Below are 17,857 nucleotides of genomic sequence, written 5' to 3'. Positions count from 1 at the left end.
TGCCAAAAGGGCACTAGAATAGGGGAAAAGACAGGAATGTGCCGTATTGCCTAAATATGCCACATTCCTTCTCTTTTCCTGTTACAGCACAGCAAGGTGACGGAATTACATCACATTTGGTCCACAGATTGTGATTTTTCTTATTTGGTGTGTATCCGTTCAGTAGTTTTTGAGAAATTAAGGGTAAAAAAGAATTGTATATTTGCAAAGCATGCATTCCTCCCCCAGAAAATGATGCCAGGCCATGGGGGATGAGGTACCCGGGCCAAAGTTGGCCCAGGGAGGGGAGCGGCATACCCCATCACTATAAAAATTATGCCGGGCCCCAGGGGATAGGGTCCCCAGGGCCAAAACTGGCCTGTGGAGGAGGGGCTGTGTGTACCCCCTCAAAGAATGCTGGGCCCCGGGGATAGGATCTCTGGGGCTGAAATCAGCCTGATGAGGGGAGCTGCATGCCCCCGCAAAAGAATGCCAGGCCCCAGGAAAAAGGGTCCCAGGGGCCTAAATCGGCCAGGGGAAGGGTGCCACATGAACTACTCTCCCCTTTTTTCAAAAGAGTGGCCCTGGGGGATAGTGTCCCCAGGGCTGAACAAGGCTAAGGAAGGGGAGCCACGTGGACCCCTCCCCTTTATTTAAATAAATGGCCAGAGGACATGGGGTCACTGGGGTCAATAACAGTTCAAAGAGGGGGGCTGTGTGACCCCCCTCCCCTTAAAAAAATACACAGCCCTGGGGGAAAGGGTCCCACGGGCCTAAGGAGGCTTGGGGAGTGGGGTAGCGTGGCCCCCCTCCCTTTTATTTTTAGTAATGGCCCTGGGGGATGGGGCCCCCAGGGCCCAACAAGGCTCAAGGAGAGGGGCAATGCTGCCCCCCTCTCTGTTAATTAAAAAACGAATGAGTCGGGGTTCCCATGGGCCAGACCGTGCAGCCAACCCTCCACAACGCACAAAGGTAATTAAATATTACTTTAAGTCAAAAAAAGACTAGAAATTCGCTGAAAAAAACAAGGTTTAAAGTAACATTTTAAAGTAACATTTTAGTTAGGTGCGAAAAAAAGATCGTAAAGGTTAAAGTAACGTAATATTTGGATGAATTTGTCGATGACAACATTAAGGTGTTGAATTAAAAAAACACAGAAATTCATCAGTATACCAGCACTAACTATAACTTGCACTCCCACCATGCACAGCTTATGACATGGTGGTGCTCACGGGAGGTGGCAGCCATATTGAGGGGATTGCAGGGTGTCAGTCTAGTGCTTATTTAGAGGAACGCTGGCGCGACCGCGATCAGTTACTACTCCTGAGGCTTGAGCCGGGAGCAGAGGGAAGCTTTCTCGCTAAAGGTATTTGAGCACTTTTAGCTTGACACTGTTGATTGACTGCTGCTTATATTAAAATTGCTTTTTTGCAAACGGGTTGGTTTTAGCACTTCCCAAGACTTTTAATTCAATTTTAGATGTTTTTTAACTTCTCACCCCCATTCGCATTATTTTAGAAATTACTGATAGCTTTTGGCATTCACTCCTCACCTGGCGCTGGTCCCCGAGCCGAGCAGGCAGTCTCTGTCGAGTGGTGCTCACGGGCGATGGCAGCCATATTGAGGGGATTGCAGGGTGTCAGTCTAGTGTGCGGACGCCTGCTTATTTAGAGGAACGCTGGCGCGACCGCGATCAATTACTACTCCTGAGGCTTGAGCCGGGAGCAGAGGGAAGCTTTCTCGCTAAAGGTATTCGAGCGCTTTTAGCTTGACACTGTTGATTGACTGCTGCTTATATTAAAATTGCTTTTTAGCACACAGGTTGGTTTTAGCACTTCCCAAGACTTTTAATTCAATTTTAGATGTTTTTTAACTTCTCACCCCCATTCGCATTATTTTAGAAATTACTGATAGCTTTTGGCATTCACTCCTCACCTGGCGCTGGTCCCCAAGCCGAGCAGGCAGTCTCTGTCGAGTGGTGCTCACGGGCGGTGGCAGCCATATTGAGGGGATTGCAGGGTGTCAGTCTAGTGTGCGGACGCCTGCTTATTTCGAGGAACGCTGGCGCGACCGCGCAGCGGACGCGCGCAGCGGCCGCACCTAAGGCAAGCCCGTCTGCGCCCGTCCGCGCTCGGGTCGCGCACAGCGCCCAAACCCCTGGTCCAGAGTCACCACGAGCTCTTAGGAACCACGTATACACTAGAGAAGCCTTACTGGGACTGAGAGGTGCTGCCTGCGGGTGTCTGGTTGCTGACGCTAGGAATAGCATTCCTTTTGGATCCTGCCTCAATTGTAGAACTATGTTCCCCAAATTGTTGTTTGAACAAATTAGATCTTTGAAGGGTGTCGTCCGCTCGGCCGGAGCTCCTGTCAAGGTGATTAGCTGTATACTAATTAATGCCAGGTCCTTAGTAAAACACAGTACCGAATGTGCCAATCTGCTGGAAGACTATGGTATTAATCTTGCATTTATTACGGAAACCTGGACGGATGAAGCGTCCGGCCCAGATCTAGTTAAAGCCACTCCCCTCGGGTTCCATTGTGAGGTACTTAACAGGCCTGACAAGAAGGGTGGCGGTTTGGCTATTATTTATCACAACTCGATTCAGGGAACTTTTAAAACTTTTAATCAGCCCGCATGTGAAGCCCTTGCTTTTAATTTCAGTCTAACACACCATCACTCTTTTAAGGGCATCTTAATATATAGGCCACCCGGTGCCAGACTCTCGTTTCTCCCTTCTTTGGGAAATCTCTTGGAAGATGCATTTCTGGGCGATTCCTATACTATTCTTGGAGACTTTAATTTTCATTTGGAACTCGTTGATGACCCAGAAACAGCCCGATTATTGGATTTAATGGAAGCCGCAGAGCTTTCTCAGCACATTAAAAGGTCCCTCCCACCAAGCAGGTCACACCTTGGATGGTGTTTTTTCCAACTTTCCAGGGCTATCTTTTATGGGCCTTTTGCCTTTGGTTTGGTCAGATCATGTTGGGGTTTTGTTTAATCTCAATGTGAAGTCTCACAAGCCTAAAGGTAGTGATTCACGGGAAATGATTGTAACCAGAGCTTGGAATAGGGTGGAAGCGGAGACCCTGTGCAAGGTTTTGACTTCGTCTACCACCCCCAGCTCATGTGGAACGGAGGAGGCAGCCTCCTCTTATACAAGAAGGCTCACGCAGGCGTGTAAAGATCAAGCCCCTCCCAAATCTGTTTTGTTAAAAAGAACTTTACCCTCAGCCCCCTGGTACTCGGAGGAATTAAAATTGCAAAAATGCACATGCAAACGACTGGAGCGGAACTGGAGGAAGGGCTATCTCGACAAGGAGAAGCTGATATATAAAGCCAGCATGTTTACTTATAAACAAATGGTTCGACTGGCCAAACAGAATTTTTACGCAGCTCAAATTGAGGCAGCTAAAAACTCTTCTAAAGAGCTTTTTTATACTGTTTCCAATCAGACCTCTCTCAGGCCAGCCTCTATCCAGTCCAGTACGGCGCTCTGTGAACAGATTGCCGCATTTTTTCAAACCAAAGTTACCAATATCTTTTCTAGCCTTTGTGATCCTATAAAAATTGGACTGGAGTCAGTGACTGAAGGCGGAGACACGGTCATGCAGGCAGAGACCATGGAGTCTTTCAGGTCATTAACCATGCAAGACACTCTGGAACTTTTAGCCAATGCTAAATCTGGTTCTCCTCTGGACCCCTGCCCTTTGAAAATTATTAAAATGGTCCCGGCCCCTATTGCTTGCTATCTTACCCCTATTTTTAACGGGATGTTAGAAGGCGGTCAGTTTCCGAAATTGTGGAAGAAGGCCTCCATTCTACCGCTGTTAAAAAAACCTAGTCTGGACCCTCTTGATCCGAACAATTTCTGACCTATTTCTCGCTTGCCTCTCCCCGCCAAGCTGGTTGAAAAGGCAATGAATAGGCAACTTAGTGCCTTTCTGAAGAAGGCCCTTTTGCTTGATTCGTCCCAGTACGGCTTCAGGGAAGGGCACAGTACTGAATCTGCCTTGATTAAAGCCACGGAGGAAATTAGGTCAGCAGTGGATCAGGGAGGCAGGGCGGCTCTGATCCTTTTGGATCTTTCGCCGCTTTTGATACGGTCCATCATGGGCTCTTGATGGACCGTCTAAGGAAATGCGGGGTGCAACGGAAAGCTTGGGAGTTACTCAACTCATTTCTTATGGATAGAAGCCAAATAGTTGCACTGGGTAAATTTCATTCACAACCCTTCTCCTTACCTTGCGGCGTTCTGCAGGGGTCATCATTAAGTCCTACCCTCTTTAATGTGTATGTTACTTCCCTGGCTCCGATCATCAGGCGCTACGGGTTTGGGATAACCTCATACACGGATGACACACAAATTGTGGTGTCTCTACTCCCAGGTTTGGTGAAGGGGTTGGATCTTAATTTCCAGTCATGCATGACGGAGGTAGGACGCTGGATGGCTGGTTACTGCCTCAGGTTGAACTCGGACAAAACCGAGGTCATGCTGTTTGGAAACAACCCCAATTTCTGGACGCCTTCCTGGTGGCCGCCATCTTTGGGGGTTCTCCCTACCCCGGTCGAGAAGGTTAAAAACCTGGGGATCCTGGTAGATGTAAAACTCTCTATGGCTGCCCAGGTTAAGGCGGTAACCTCCAAAACTGGGTACATTCTAAGAATATTGAAAAAAATCTTGATTCTGCTCCCGCTCGACTGTCGTAAAACTGTGGTTACGGCCCTGGTTTTATCCAGGTTGGATTATTGCAACAGTCTGTACTTAAACCTAGAGCACAATTTGTTGCACAAACTGCAGATGCTTCAAAATGCTGCGGCTAGACTTCTGACAGGTACCCCTAAATTTGCTCCTATTTCTAACGTAATTCAAAAACTGCACTGGCTCCCAGTTAAGAACAGGGTCCAGTTCAAAGCGCTTTGCTTGGTTTTTAAAGCATTACATGATGAGGGCCTGGATTTTTTAAAAAGCCAATTTCAATGGTATTCCCCACCGCGCTTGCTACGATCATCTGAAGCTAAGCTGATCACTGTTCCCTTGATAAAAAAGGCCCGTTGGGGCGAGGGCAGCTTTTCCTTTGGCGCTGCCAAGTTGTGGAATAAGCTGCCTCTGTACCTAAGAAACATCAATAATCTGCTATGCTTCAGAAAGTCTCTGAAGACCTGGCTTTTTGTGAATTAATTTCTTTCCGCCCGGACTTTCTTTGGAGTAGTAGTTAGCGCCAGGACACCTATTTGGTAATCGCGCGCTTTATAAATCGCTTTAACATAACATAACATAACATGACATCACTTATGATGTGTAATATGACATCCTTTATGACGTCATCGATGACCCCTCACTGACTTCAAACGCAAAGTCTGCACCCAGATGGCGATAGCTTTGAAAATGCGTAGATCTCACCACGACTGCGGATCTTCCGCCACGAGTGCGGACACTCTTTGTGAATCAGGTCCTGAGAATTCAACTGACAGGCTTCTACTGCTTTTAAAAGTGCATATTTAACTCAGAATATAAGTTTTTTTTTCACATGGCTGAGGAAGCTAGTGTTAATATCTAGAAAATGTACTTAGCTTCTGGGCACCTTCCACAATCTCTATGAGAAAATCAAGAGACAAAATAGTTTTCTCTCAAACATGATTCATCAAATTCCAGAAGAGGACCACCATTTTTCACGGGGTAAAATCACCTTAGAACACACCGCAATTCCTAAAATTATTATGGTACCACCAACAAGTGATTTATATTGTGAGGAAAACCCTTTATAAGTGCTCCTTTTGTGACCTTCAATCCTGTCATTACTTATAAAGCATTTCAATAGAGACCAAGACCCGAGTCCTGGAATGGCTGTCACAACATGTTGTGGCCAGTCAACAGGAGACCAAAAAGTCTCCCACAGAATACACACATTGACTTTATGCAGATAGAACCAAAGCAAATATAAACAGTAGAATGTGCTGGTCAGATATCTACTTTGAAATACACATCCAGTAAAAATAAGCCACAAAATAATTGTAAGTTGCTCTCAGACTTAGAGACTCTAAATATACACCTTTTAGACACTATAAAAATACAGCTCTATTACATATATGCCCATATTGGGATACTAAAAAGAGGGAGATTTAATAAAAAAAATCGGGGTAATGTATTTTCCCCATTAACTTGTATTGAAATTAGGGAAATTTCAGGAGGGAGAAAGCTAAATGAAAGCCATTTTAGCTTTGAAAATTTGGAGTCTCCCTCCTGAATCGGGCATGTATGCTATTGGTGCTGTGAATTGTTCTACTGACTGCTTGAACCCTAATCAGAAACAAAAGATAAACTAAATATAGTCAGAGGAAGGCTAAACAATGTTGTTGTTGTTTAGTTATTGTAAATCATATTTTTTCTACAGGTAAAGGGTTAACAAAGTTTAGAAATGAATCAAAGTAAGGACGTTTTTGAACAACCAAGGGGCCGATAACGAGTTTCGGCGGTGGGTGAATGGAGGAACGCCACTGCGCCTCCGCACCACCAAGACTTGCTGGCACCTGCCCACCAGATTAAAGTGGTCTGGCTGGAGGGCGGCATTGCGGACCCGCAGCGGTGCCTTTTTCAAAGGCGGCTGTGCCTTTGAAAAAGGCATCGCAATGGGACCGCACAACAAGGTTCCTGCATGGCATGGACTCAAAAGTCCATGCAGTGCAGGAACTGGTGTGCATGCACACAGGGTACATGTTATGCCACCCTGTGTGCATTCACATGCTGTGGAGGCACATGGAGCCCTGTTGTTTCCTCTCCACCATGTTGTACATGGAGAAGGAACCTCCATGACACTGCTGTCAGAGAGGAAACTCGCAATATTCTTGGCTGGACTGCGGCGGTCCTGCCAAGCATATTGTGGTCGCTTACCGCCACACAACCTCGAGGAAATGGCGGTTCTCTGACGGTGGTTCTGGGGCGGTCCAACCACCTAACTCGTAATGGGGCAGTCAGACCGCCACCGCCGCACCCTCGCTAGTCTGGCGGCCCTCGGCGCAACAGACTCGTAATCAGGCCTCAAGTGTTATGTTGTACATACGTGTACAAATTCCTGTTTTCAATGGGTAGATGTGGTGATTGTATTTGTTTTGAGTGATATTGTGCACTTGATTCATTATAGCATTTTTAAGCAGAGTCAAAGCACAGACACACCTCCCTGAACACATTTCAGCTCTTGCCAACTGTTTGATGATGTAGATATTCGGTAGATCTTTTTACAAATAGGAGAAAGACAACAATCTCCTGGAATAAAGAGGACACTAGATGTTGCTGGTGAACTGGGGTTGGGGAGGGTGCAAACCCCCTTAAGGCAATGGCGCAAATATATTTGACAGCAGACAGTAATTCCACTGCTCAAGAGCATATTCTGAGGGTCACAAGATTTAGCTTGGCTTCCCCTGCTTCAGCTTTGGACTTCTGGGGACCTGCAGTCGCTCTCTAGAACCATTAGGATGCTGCTGTCCACTTGTGCCCACCACCCTTGTGCTCTGGTGGTGATAAATGATACATCAACTAATGCACCAACCTCTGTTCGCAGACGCTCCTTCTCCTTTTTAATTTGTTGCTCCATCTCCTCATACAATTGCTGCACTTCCTGGTTGTGCTCTGCGATCCTCCTGCCAGACAGAAAACAAAGGGCACGGCGGTCATTCCAAGTGCGGACATAAAGACTGTTAGAAATGGGAATTCTGGTTGGCTATGGCTTGCGCCTAAGCTAGGCAGAAACCACCACTCTAGTCAGGGCAAGGGAGTTACACGCTGAAGATAACCCTTGCTCCCCCCCTTGGTAGCTTGGCATGAGTAGTCAGGCTTATCCCAGAGGCAATGTGTAAAGCGTTTGCGCAACACACACACACACACACACAGCAGCAACACACTAGGCACACCACAAAAAGGAACTCCACACAAGGTTATATAAAAATAGCCTTTGTATTATCATATACACATTAGAAACATAATCACAAATTTACACTGTGCCAACTGGCACTAGGCAATATTCACAGGGGATTATATACAGGACAGGGCCAATCGGGCCACTGTCCGAACCATCAGAACAGGTAAGTAAATATAAAACACAACCAGTATCTATTGGTATAATAATGACCATAGCATTATCACCTGCAACATAAACACATTATGTCTGCATCACTGGAAGCATAAAACACATTATGCACTAGGCCTCACCGGCATAAACATATTACGCAATAATCATGGGGCATGAATCACATGAGGCATCTCAATAGGCAGGACATATATTAGGCATAAAAGCAGCAGTGCACCATAGTAGCACTGGCAAGGGCCTTGCGCCCTAACAACACCCTAAAATGACCCCAGGCCAACTGGCCTTCCTCTGGGCTCAAATGCCCTATGTCCCGCACATTCAGGGCTCTAGGAGGGACCTCGCAGAAGGGCTCACTGGCTGCCTCAGCTGCAAAAATAAAGTGCGCAAGTGCACTGGGGCCTGGGGTGCACTCACCCCTCCTTTACAAAAAATCACTGGCCCCCTCGTTGCAGGGGGACCCATATCTGCTGCGCAGCTGTGCAGGAAACAAACAGCACTGGCACTCTCCGTGCCTCTGGTGCACAAAAACAATGCTCCGCACTCAGCCCCTGGGACCAGGACTCTTCTGGTGCCTCCTCTGGCAGAGGGGGAGGCACCGACGATGCGGGAATTGGAGCCCTGCTCACTGGGCTCGTCTCACTGTGGGGGCGGGCACCGACAATGTGCCCCGACAATTCTTCCCCCTCAGGGGCACTTCTGGTGCCTCCTCTCCATGTGCAAATTGAAGCCCCATTCACCGGGCTCTGCAGGCTCTCCTCGGTGTGCACGGAGGCGGTGTCGGCTCCCGCTCTTCGTCTGGCACCGTCCAGTTGAACTACCACCACGATTTTCCTCCTGGTTCTACCTTGGGCACCGGGGCTCCCAACAGCTCACGGGAGTCTCGCTCGGGCCGGATGGTGGCTTCCGGTCGGCTCCGCTGCCTCTTCCGCTCCAGCCGCGCTACAATTGGCAGCCGCGGTAACTTCACCCCATCCACAACCAGGTAAGGCCTCCTGGCTTCCGTGTCGCTCCTGGAGCGGTGGTTCTTTCAGCAATTTCAAAGTGCGGGGTGGGCTCCTGCGAAGCACACAATGCGGGGTGGGCACCTGCTGCTTAGATATGCATAAAGCGGGGTAGGCACCGGCTTCACGGAACCACCAAACAGCGGAGTGGGCTCCCATTGAAACCTGGCAAAAACGCGGGGTAGGCTCTTGCCACAGCACGCCAAGCGGGGTGGGCACCCGCTCCTTGCCGCAACTCGGGGGAATCTCTATGCCGGGGACTCCCTCTCTCTCCACCCAGCGCAGGGCTGGAGTCCCACACAACACTCCTCTCTAGAAAATAAAATCAGAGCGCTCACAAGTCCAAGAGGGAAAAGGGGCAAAGCTGGGCCCAGGCAGGCCAGCACACAGGGACCTCCAGCAGGGAGGCAGTCCCTCTTGGCAGTTCCTCCCGAGGCCCAGCAGCAGCTAGCCCCCCAAGCACAGGAACAACAACTTCATGGGGTCACAGCCCCTATTTTTATAGTACATTTTCCTTTGTCTGCAGTACAGGGCTTTAGGGGAACCAGATGCAACTGGTTCAGGGGGGAATTGGAGCACTTTGTTTACAAGGCTCTTCTTCCCCTTTGTCAGGTGGGGGCTTGTCTTCAGACACACCACAGGGGGACAGAGCCAGCATTGTACAGGCTAGGCACAGGCCTATTCAGGGACCAGGGACTACTCCTCCCACTACTCCAAATGCAGATGTCCCATTCAGCCTAGTACTGACTCACCCTGCCCCTCCTGAAGCCACACACACCTCACCAGCCCCTGTCACTCAAAAACCAGATATGCCGTTCACATCAGGCAGGCAGACACATTGCACACAGAAATGCCAACTTCTAAAAGTGGCATTTCTAAAATAGTTATAATAAATCTGTGCACACCATTGCGCAGCGTTTATTATCACTATTCCAAATATACCAAACTTGACCACGCTGCGCCTCTCATATCAGGAATTACCACTGAAACACTTGTCAGGAAATCCCCAATGCATTCCTATGTGAGGGCAGCCCCACAGTAGTGAGAAACCAAAATGGCTGTGTGTCACTACCAAGACATGTCACACACTTAAGGTACATGTCCTATCTTTTACCTACAATGCACACTGCCCATAGGGCTAGCTAGGGTCTACCTTAGGGGTGACTGACATGCAGTAAAAGGGGGGTCACAGCCATGGCACACACTTTACGTGCCATGTCACAGTGGCAGTAACACTGCACGCACAGGACCTGAAATGGCAGATGCCTGGGATAGGTTTGAGAGGCTACTTTGGTGGGTGGGGCAATCAGCGCTGCAAGCCCACCAGTAGCATTTAATTCACCAGCCCTGGGTATATGAGATACCACTTTACAAGGGACTGACAGGTAAATTAAATAGGCCAAACAGGTGTAGACCAATCTTACTATGTTTATCACAAAGAGCACACGCACTTTACACTGAAGAGCAGTGCTAAAGTGCCCAGAGTCCTAAGACCACCAACAGCACGTCAGAAAAAAGACTAGGAGAAATGCAAAAAGTTTAGGGATGACCCTGCAAAAAGGGCCAAGTCCAAGACTTTTTATCTATTTGGAATAGGACAATAACCGTGATATGAACTCATATAAATATCTAATTTAGTGACTAATCGATGTCATCCTTTTCTATTAGTTCAAACTCTGTTTTAAGCTGGCCCCTTTAAAATATACAATATATTCACACTGCTGCATCTGATAAAATTGGCCTTCTTAGTGTCACTGTCTAACATGTTGGTTAAGTGCACACCAACTCTACCGTGTATTTCAATTACAACATTCAACACTTCTTCAAAACTCTGCATCCGGGAGGCCACAGATCATACCTGATAAGAAGGGTGTTGACAAAAACAGAATCAAAGTGAACTGGAGCTATCTCCCTCGTGCACTCAAATATGAAGTGCAGTGCCCGATCTAAAAGAAAAAACACTTTCCTAGTGCAAACGTACGCAAAAATATACAAGCATTGGCAAATCTGACCAGTCTGGTGTTCACAGCCAGTCTTTTGACAATTCATGTTTTATCATGTTTTTTTTACAAAGCTTTATTGTTCAGAAAGCTGCTGTGCCCTCATTAATCTAAGAAGAACAAAAAACATTGTCTGAAGGCAACAATATTTTTGGCCTCAAAAAAGCGCACAATATTCCTTGGCATTAAAGGAGACTACTTTGAGTGTGGATGTGCTCTTTGAGGAAGGGACGACAAATTAAAAACGAACAATTGATGGACAGAATGCTGAAACAGTGTCAAACATTCAACACCAGTACTGATATCTGGGCCTAAATCCATCTTTTTTTGCCCACCATGCCTTTCCAGTTTAGACTCACCCATATACAAATCAGCTTAGACCCTGCTCCTTAACCGGAATTGCTAGGCCAGGTCCTCCCTAGACCGGAAACAAGCATCTCCTGACTGGGGGCTGAAAAGTTTCAGCACTCCTTCCATCATCCTGTTGTGTGTGCTCTGTTTGCCCTAAGTGGCAAAGGGTATGCCCAGGCATGGGCCCCTTGCTCGCTGTGCCACTGGATTCAAGCTAGCCTAGCTGATGAGGGGTGAGAGCCCAAAATCGGTCCGAGGATGCTTGTTTCCAGTCCAGGGAGGTCCTGGCTGGACTGTTCCCATGAGGAGCAGGATCAAGACTGATTTGCATATGGCTGGGTCCAAACTGGGGTGGCATAGTGAGTTAAAGAATGATATATTAAACCTAGATCTCTTGACTGGGGGTGAGTGGTTGAAAAGCTTCAGCACTCCGTCCATCATCTTGTGTTTGCTGTGTGGAAGTGAAGCATGCATTTACTTTAGATGAAGTCAGCCAGTGGCTGAAGTGGGCTGACACATTGCCCCTTGATGTATGCTTGAGTGGTTTGAAGAAAATTTTAATGACACATCCACAGACTAATTGATGAAGTTTCGCTGAAAACCCCTATTGGTAACTATGTTATACACATAATTGTAGTAAATTCAAAAGGTCTTGGCTAACACAGACTTAAAAATGCCAATAAATATGGTGTTGACTGCTAGCTTCTTGCCTTTAAGAAAGAAAGAATCAAAGCAGGAAAACAAGCAAGAGAGGAAGTAAGAGAAAAAAGTAGAAAACAAACAAACAAAACAAAACACTGATCTGAAGGGAACTCCACAATTTATGTATGTGCTCATTGTGATAGGGCTAAATGCAGACATTAGCACCAGCCCTAAAGAAGCATTCTATTTATACAGGCTCTATCCATTTTTGCTCAGTCCATTTTAGATCCTGGATTGTTGCAGGTTTGGTAAGAATGGATGATGACACAGGGGCGGAGCTTGCCGCAGCACAAGATGGCCGTGTGAAATTCGAGCTCCACGAGCCATCCACACTACGCATCAAATATCCTCACATCCCCAACTGTGATTACCTCATGAACGAGGAATAATAACAGAGTAGGCTGCGGGCTACTCTCTGATGCCACCACTGAGGCCATAGGCTGCACAGAAAGGGTAGCCCACGACTGCGGCCTTCGCCCCCAGCGAGCGCGCTGAACTGCACCCCTGGAGGATTTCCACAGCCGGCCGGGGACTCTGCCTGGCGCATGCTGCGGGTGCGATCGGAGGCCTCCACGCTGTGACACCACATCGTACTGTGAAGATCCTAGTGCCGGCGACTGCTCCCCGTGGTGTCCCTCTCGGGTAGGAGCCAGCTTCTATACATACCAGGTATCGCCTGCAAGCTGGATTTAGCAAGCGGGGAACCTCCGATGGCGCGGGCTTCCTGTGTGGCCTGGTGCACTTCTCCAGCTCTTTCAACAGGGTGAGGCGGTGAGCGGTTCCTGCTAAGCCCCGCAGGCTGGTAATTCGACCGGGCTTTGCTCGAGAGCCGCGGCTGCAGGCGGGCCGGCCCGGAGGGGCGCGTCCCTGTTTGAGGCCCCCGCAACAGCCTGCTGTATTGAGCAGTGGGCCCGATGGACTCCTGAGGCCTGTCACAGGCTCTGCTTGAGGCGGATTGCTGGCGGATTGCAGTCCCAAGTGTATCTCCCTAAATCACTGCAACTAGCTGCCTTGCTGCGAGGAGTGAGCTGTAACCGAGGAGTCCTGCTGTAACCCTGCTGCTGTGAGCTGCATCCCGCAGTGCGTTCTCCAGACCTGGGCCTCGCATGACGTGCCTGAAGCCGACTTTATCCCAGCCCTAACAGGCAGATAGTCCACAATAGTGTAGTTTGGCCTGGGGCGGACTGTGTGCTTTGTCGAATACCGCAGAGCTGCAATAACGCGCCACCTCTCTGCGAGGGAATACAGGCATCCGGGGAACCATGCTGTTAACCCGCTGCTCGCGGCGGCCTCTCGGGACGCTTCCCCCACAGCAAGGCCACACCTGACTGGCCAGGAGTCAGCCGGAAGCCAGAACTAACAGGCAGATAGCCCACAACAGCGCAAGGCCCTGCTGGCTACTGCCATGGTGAGAGAGATCAGCTGAGCCCTCCTGGACTGGAGGCAAGGGAGTGACCTACCGTGTGTGTGCAGGTGTATGCAGGAGGCAAGGGCCTGCAGGTATTTCACAAATGTAGCGTGCTAGGGATGACCACAGTTCTGCACTGCCTCCCGCACCCCTACTATTGCACTGGAAGAAGAGTTCCCCGGCTATAAGTGAGACTCGCCTCGAACCCTGCAGGCCCATGAGAAGCTGTTGCTCACGCTGCCCACGGTCCACTCTATTGCGGGGCAAGTATTGTGTTGCCAACCTTTCATGTCTGGGGTGACCATACACACTCCTGAATGCGGGGACTTGGGACCAGCACCGCGGGCCTCAAGAGAACTCGGCGCCCTACATCTCAGAGCTACAGTGCTCCGGCGGGAAGCTGCACACCAATTGGTGGCACCATGGACAAAGTTGATAAGACCCAATCAAAGCTACTCTTTGACCCAAAGAAAACAAGAACCAGAGAAGCGACGCCCTCTCGCTCACCGGAGGATCGGGGGATTGCCCCGGACGAAGAGCCCGTCAATGTAAAACAGATGTTCGCAGCAGTGCAAAAGAGCTTACTAGCAATTGACTACAAGATTGACTCGCTTGTCTTCCGCATGGAAATAATGTTGAAGCGTCTCGACAAACATCCGGAGCGGATCGATATGACTGAGCGCAGAGTAACCGAGGTGGAAGAAGCACAATCGGAAACGGACTCCATCCAGAAACAAATGGCTAAGGCGCTTTTGACACTCCAAGACAAAGCGGAAGATTTAGAGGCTAGCTCCCAAAGGACCAACATCCGCATTACAGGCCTGCCGGAGTCTACCTCGATGTGTAACACTGAACAGTTCACAGAAAAATTCCTAATCTCCTTGCTGGGCCGGTAAAACCTTCTCCAATATTTTTGTTGTGGAGCGGGCCCATCGGTTGCTCGGCCCTCGCCCCCCACCTGGGCCGCCTCCACGCCCGATGATAGCGAAATTGCTGCATTACAGGGACCGTGACGCTGCCTTGCGGCGAGCTAGGGAGCTGGGGCATCTGCATTATGAGGGTTCTGCTATTTCCCTCTACCCTGACTTTACTATGAAGATCCAGGAGGCTAGACGACAATTCAACACTCTTAAACGGCGACTCCGTGACCAAAACATAGAATATGCAATGCTGTACCCCGCCAGGCTCTCAGTCACCCTAGACGGCAAGGCCCGTATCTTCTCGGACCGTAAAGCGCTGCAAAAAGCCCTGAAGGATTTTTCAAAGAAGGCGGGCCGAGATGTGGAGACGGAGCGATGCCATGAGGCAGCTGGTGGGGCAGCAGGCAGCGGCCTGGATGAGCAAGAGTGACCCAACTGTGCCCCAGCTCTGGTTCTGTCGGATTCGGCTGGTGAAGTATTCAGCTGTGTGAGCCTTGCAATAAAGGATTGAAGCTGGCCCGGCTCACTCTAAGAAGATCGGCACGGCAGTGCGAAGGAACCCGAACTCTCGCAAGTATTGCTGTTGACCACTCCACTGGCTTGATAATCACCACTGTATTTCTGACTATTGTCAATGTTTCTTTTGTCCCCATATTTTTAGGAAAGGCTTAGACTACTGGGACAATGGGGCTCCATTCTCCCTTACTGTGTATAACTATTAATGATTATCCAGACATTTTCGGATGTGTCATATATGTTCAGATGACGTGGCTTACTGCCAGTAGCCACTAGTAGTGCTCGGGTAACATCTGCCCCTGCGTGTTACACACTACATGGTATTTTGCCTTATTTACCTAAGGGGTAGTGGTGGGGGTGGGGGGAGGGTGACTGTGCTAATTTTGGGATTGCGTGGTGTGGGAGGTGGGTGGGTCCTCTGTTATGGGGATTGGTTTTTGTCTATATGTTTTTTTAATTTGGTCACAGTGAAAGGTTTGTACATGGAATTTGCATTGAAAGTAGCTTGCAACATTGTGCTGGACATAGGCCATCACACCACAGGGTCCCTAAGAATCATTGCTGGGTTTTTCTGTCCCCCTTTCTTGATATTATGGGTGACAGGGTAAGAATGCTGACTTGGAACATTAGAGGGCTGAATGACAAGCGTAAGACTGGAAAAGTGATGGCATACCTAGCTAGGCATAACATAGACATTGCGCTAATACAAGAAACTCACCTCCCAACTGATAACCTAGCGCTCGCCCACAAGAGAATCCGCTGTGCATTTCACGCTGCTGGCCTCACCTCACATGCCCGGGGGTACTCTCGTGGTTTAACCCTAAAGCTGGTTTCTCTCAAGAAGAATGTATACAGATACTGAAGGCAGATACACAATATCTAATTGCAAGAGGAAAGGCATGGAATGTATTCTAATTAATGTTTAACATTAGCAGCCAGATCGATGGTAGATGCAATAACTGAACTGGGGTTGATTGATGTTTGGTGCTCCTAATCAGGTGATGCGGGGGGGGGGGGGTTTACATATTACTCCGCTCCACATGATTTCCACACCAGGATAGACTACTGGTTCCCAACAGGTTCACTGAAACACGCTATAAGGGGCTGCGAGGTGTTTCCTCCTCTGTATTCCGACCACTCACCAATACTGCTTGATCTTGAATGCCCTTCAAAGCGCCCCCCTCCATTCACTTGGAGATTCCCCCTAATGCATTACTAGACAAAGCCTTTAGAGGGGAAATGTTAGAGGCCATAGATGTTTTCTTCTCTACTAACGTTGACTCAGTCCTGCAATTTGCCACTATTTGGGAAACTTTTAAAGTTTACATCCACGCATAGCTATTTCTCAACACTTGGGGGTGCTGAGATCTATCAGAGGTTGTCTAGCCCTGTTGGAACAGAAGCTGGCGGACTTGGAGCGAGATGCTCTAGAGAGAGGCAATGTTCAGACTATGGATGAACTTAAAACTATGTTAGAGGAATATCACGAAGAAGCCGATCGGGAAGTTAAGCTAATGGGGAAATATGCAATAGTGAGAATATATGGGTAAGGGGAACACCCCAGCGCTGCATTGGCAGCTAGATTGAGAGGAAGGCGGGAGAGTGCCAGTCCCATAGAGATCAGCCTAGACACTGGCGAGAAGACTAGTGATCCTAGCGCGATAGTTGAGCGATTCAGGGATTATTATTCCGCATTATATCGCTCCAAGTCCAACAGCGCGCCGGGTCAAGACAGGCTCACGGTGGCCTTTTACAAGGAGTTTCGAGAGCAACTAACCCCTCATCTGATTTCTTTACTTGAGGAAATGGGCAAATGCAGCTCCATGCTGTCCACGATGCGATTGCGCTTCCTACCGGCCCCTTTCCCTTTTAAACATGGACACTAAAATGTTTGCTAAGATACTGGCGAATCGTCTGGCCCCCCTCATTCCATCTTTAGTTAGCCCCGAACAGGCAGGATTCGTCCCTGGGCGCACATCAACACATAATCTACGTACAGTGTTTGCTATCCAACACACCAAGCCTGATATTAAAGCAGCCGCGATCTTTTTAGACTCAGAAAAAGCTTTTAACTCTGTGGAATGGAACTTTATGTTGTTAGTGCTTGAACATATGGGGCTAGGGAGCCTTTTTATTCACCTGGTGAAAGTCCTGTATACTGCCCCAACGGCCTGAGTACGGGTGGGCAATATTGTCACCTCCACCGTCAGGGCTGCCCACTATCCACACTCCTCTATGCGTTGGTCACGGAGCCTCTGGCTTACTCCCTGTGGGAGTATCATAGCCACAGGGGGATTCGGTTCCCTGATTAGAACTTGAAAATCTCATCTTATGCTGATGATTCGCTCCTGTATATCCGAGATCCGGAAGTCAATCTCTCTCCAGTGCTACGTGAGGTAGTACAATTTTGGGAAGTTTCAGGACTTAAAATGAATTGTTCAAATCTACTATATTCCCTCTTACCCCAGCAATGCTCTCAGTGGATTTAGATTTCCCCTTGGCTTGGTCCGCCGACCCGGTGCATAACCTGGGGCTCCAAGTACACGCAAACTCGGAAATAGTTTTCAAGGAAACCTATGGCAGAGCAATTGCCAGACTAGAAGACGATGTAAACAGATGGATGCGACTCCCCCTCTCGCTCCTAGGTAGGATATCACTCATGAAGATGGTAGTGCTACCCAGATTCCTCTTTTTGTTTTTAAATATACCAATTGTACTCCCAGCTCATTTTTTTCAACACCTTACGTCTTCAAAGGTTAATTTGGCCTGCGCCGGAAAACAATCCAGAGTTCAATGGGACATCATCACTCTCCCGTACTCGTTGGGGAGACTGGGAGCCCCGGACCTAGACCTTAATTATCGTGCGGCTCAATGATCGCATGTTCCTTATTG

General features: G+C 48.6%; 1 protein-coding gene across 8 annotated transcripts in view; it reads right to left on the bottom strand.

The window, feature by feature from the left end:
• RAB44 (RAB44, member RAS oncogene family) overlaps nucleotides 1-17,857 on the bottom strand; it is a 710,497-nt gene that overhangs the window by 230,203 nt on the left and 462,437 nt on the right. For all 8 annotated transcript variants that reach the window (XM_085600504.1, XM_085600485.1, XM_085600530.1 and 5 more), the window contains one exon: nucleotides 7,531-7,621. In XM_085600504.1, the coding sequence (XP_085456630.1) occupies nucleotides 7,531-7,621 (91 nt within the window). The remainder of the gene's footprint in view (nucleotides 1-7,530; nucleotides 7,622-17,857) is intronic.

This window comes from Triturus cristatus, chromosome 1_2, assembly GCF_964204655.1.
Source record: "Triturus cristatus chromosome 1_2, aTriCri1.1, whole genome shotgun sequence".
NCBI lineage: Eukaryota > Metazoa > Chordata > Amphibia > Caudata > Salamandridae > Triturus > Triturus cristatus.
The sequence above is the reverse complement of the archived record's forward strand: the minus strand, read 5'-3'. Positions and strand labels throughout refer to the sequence as shown.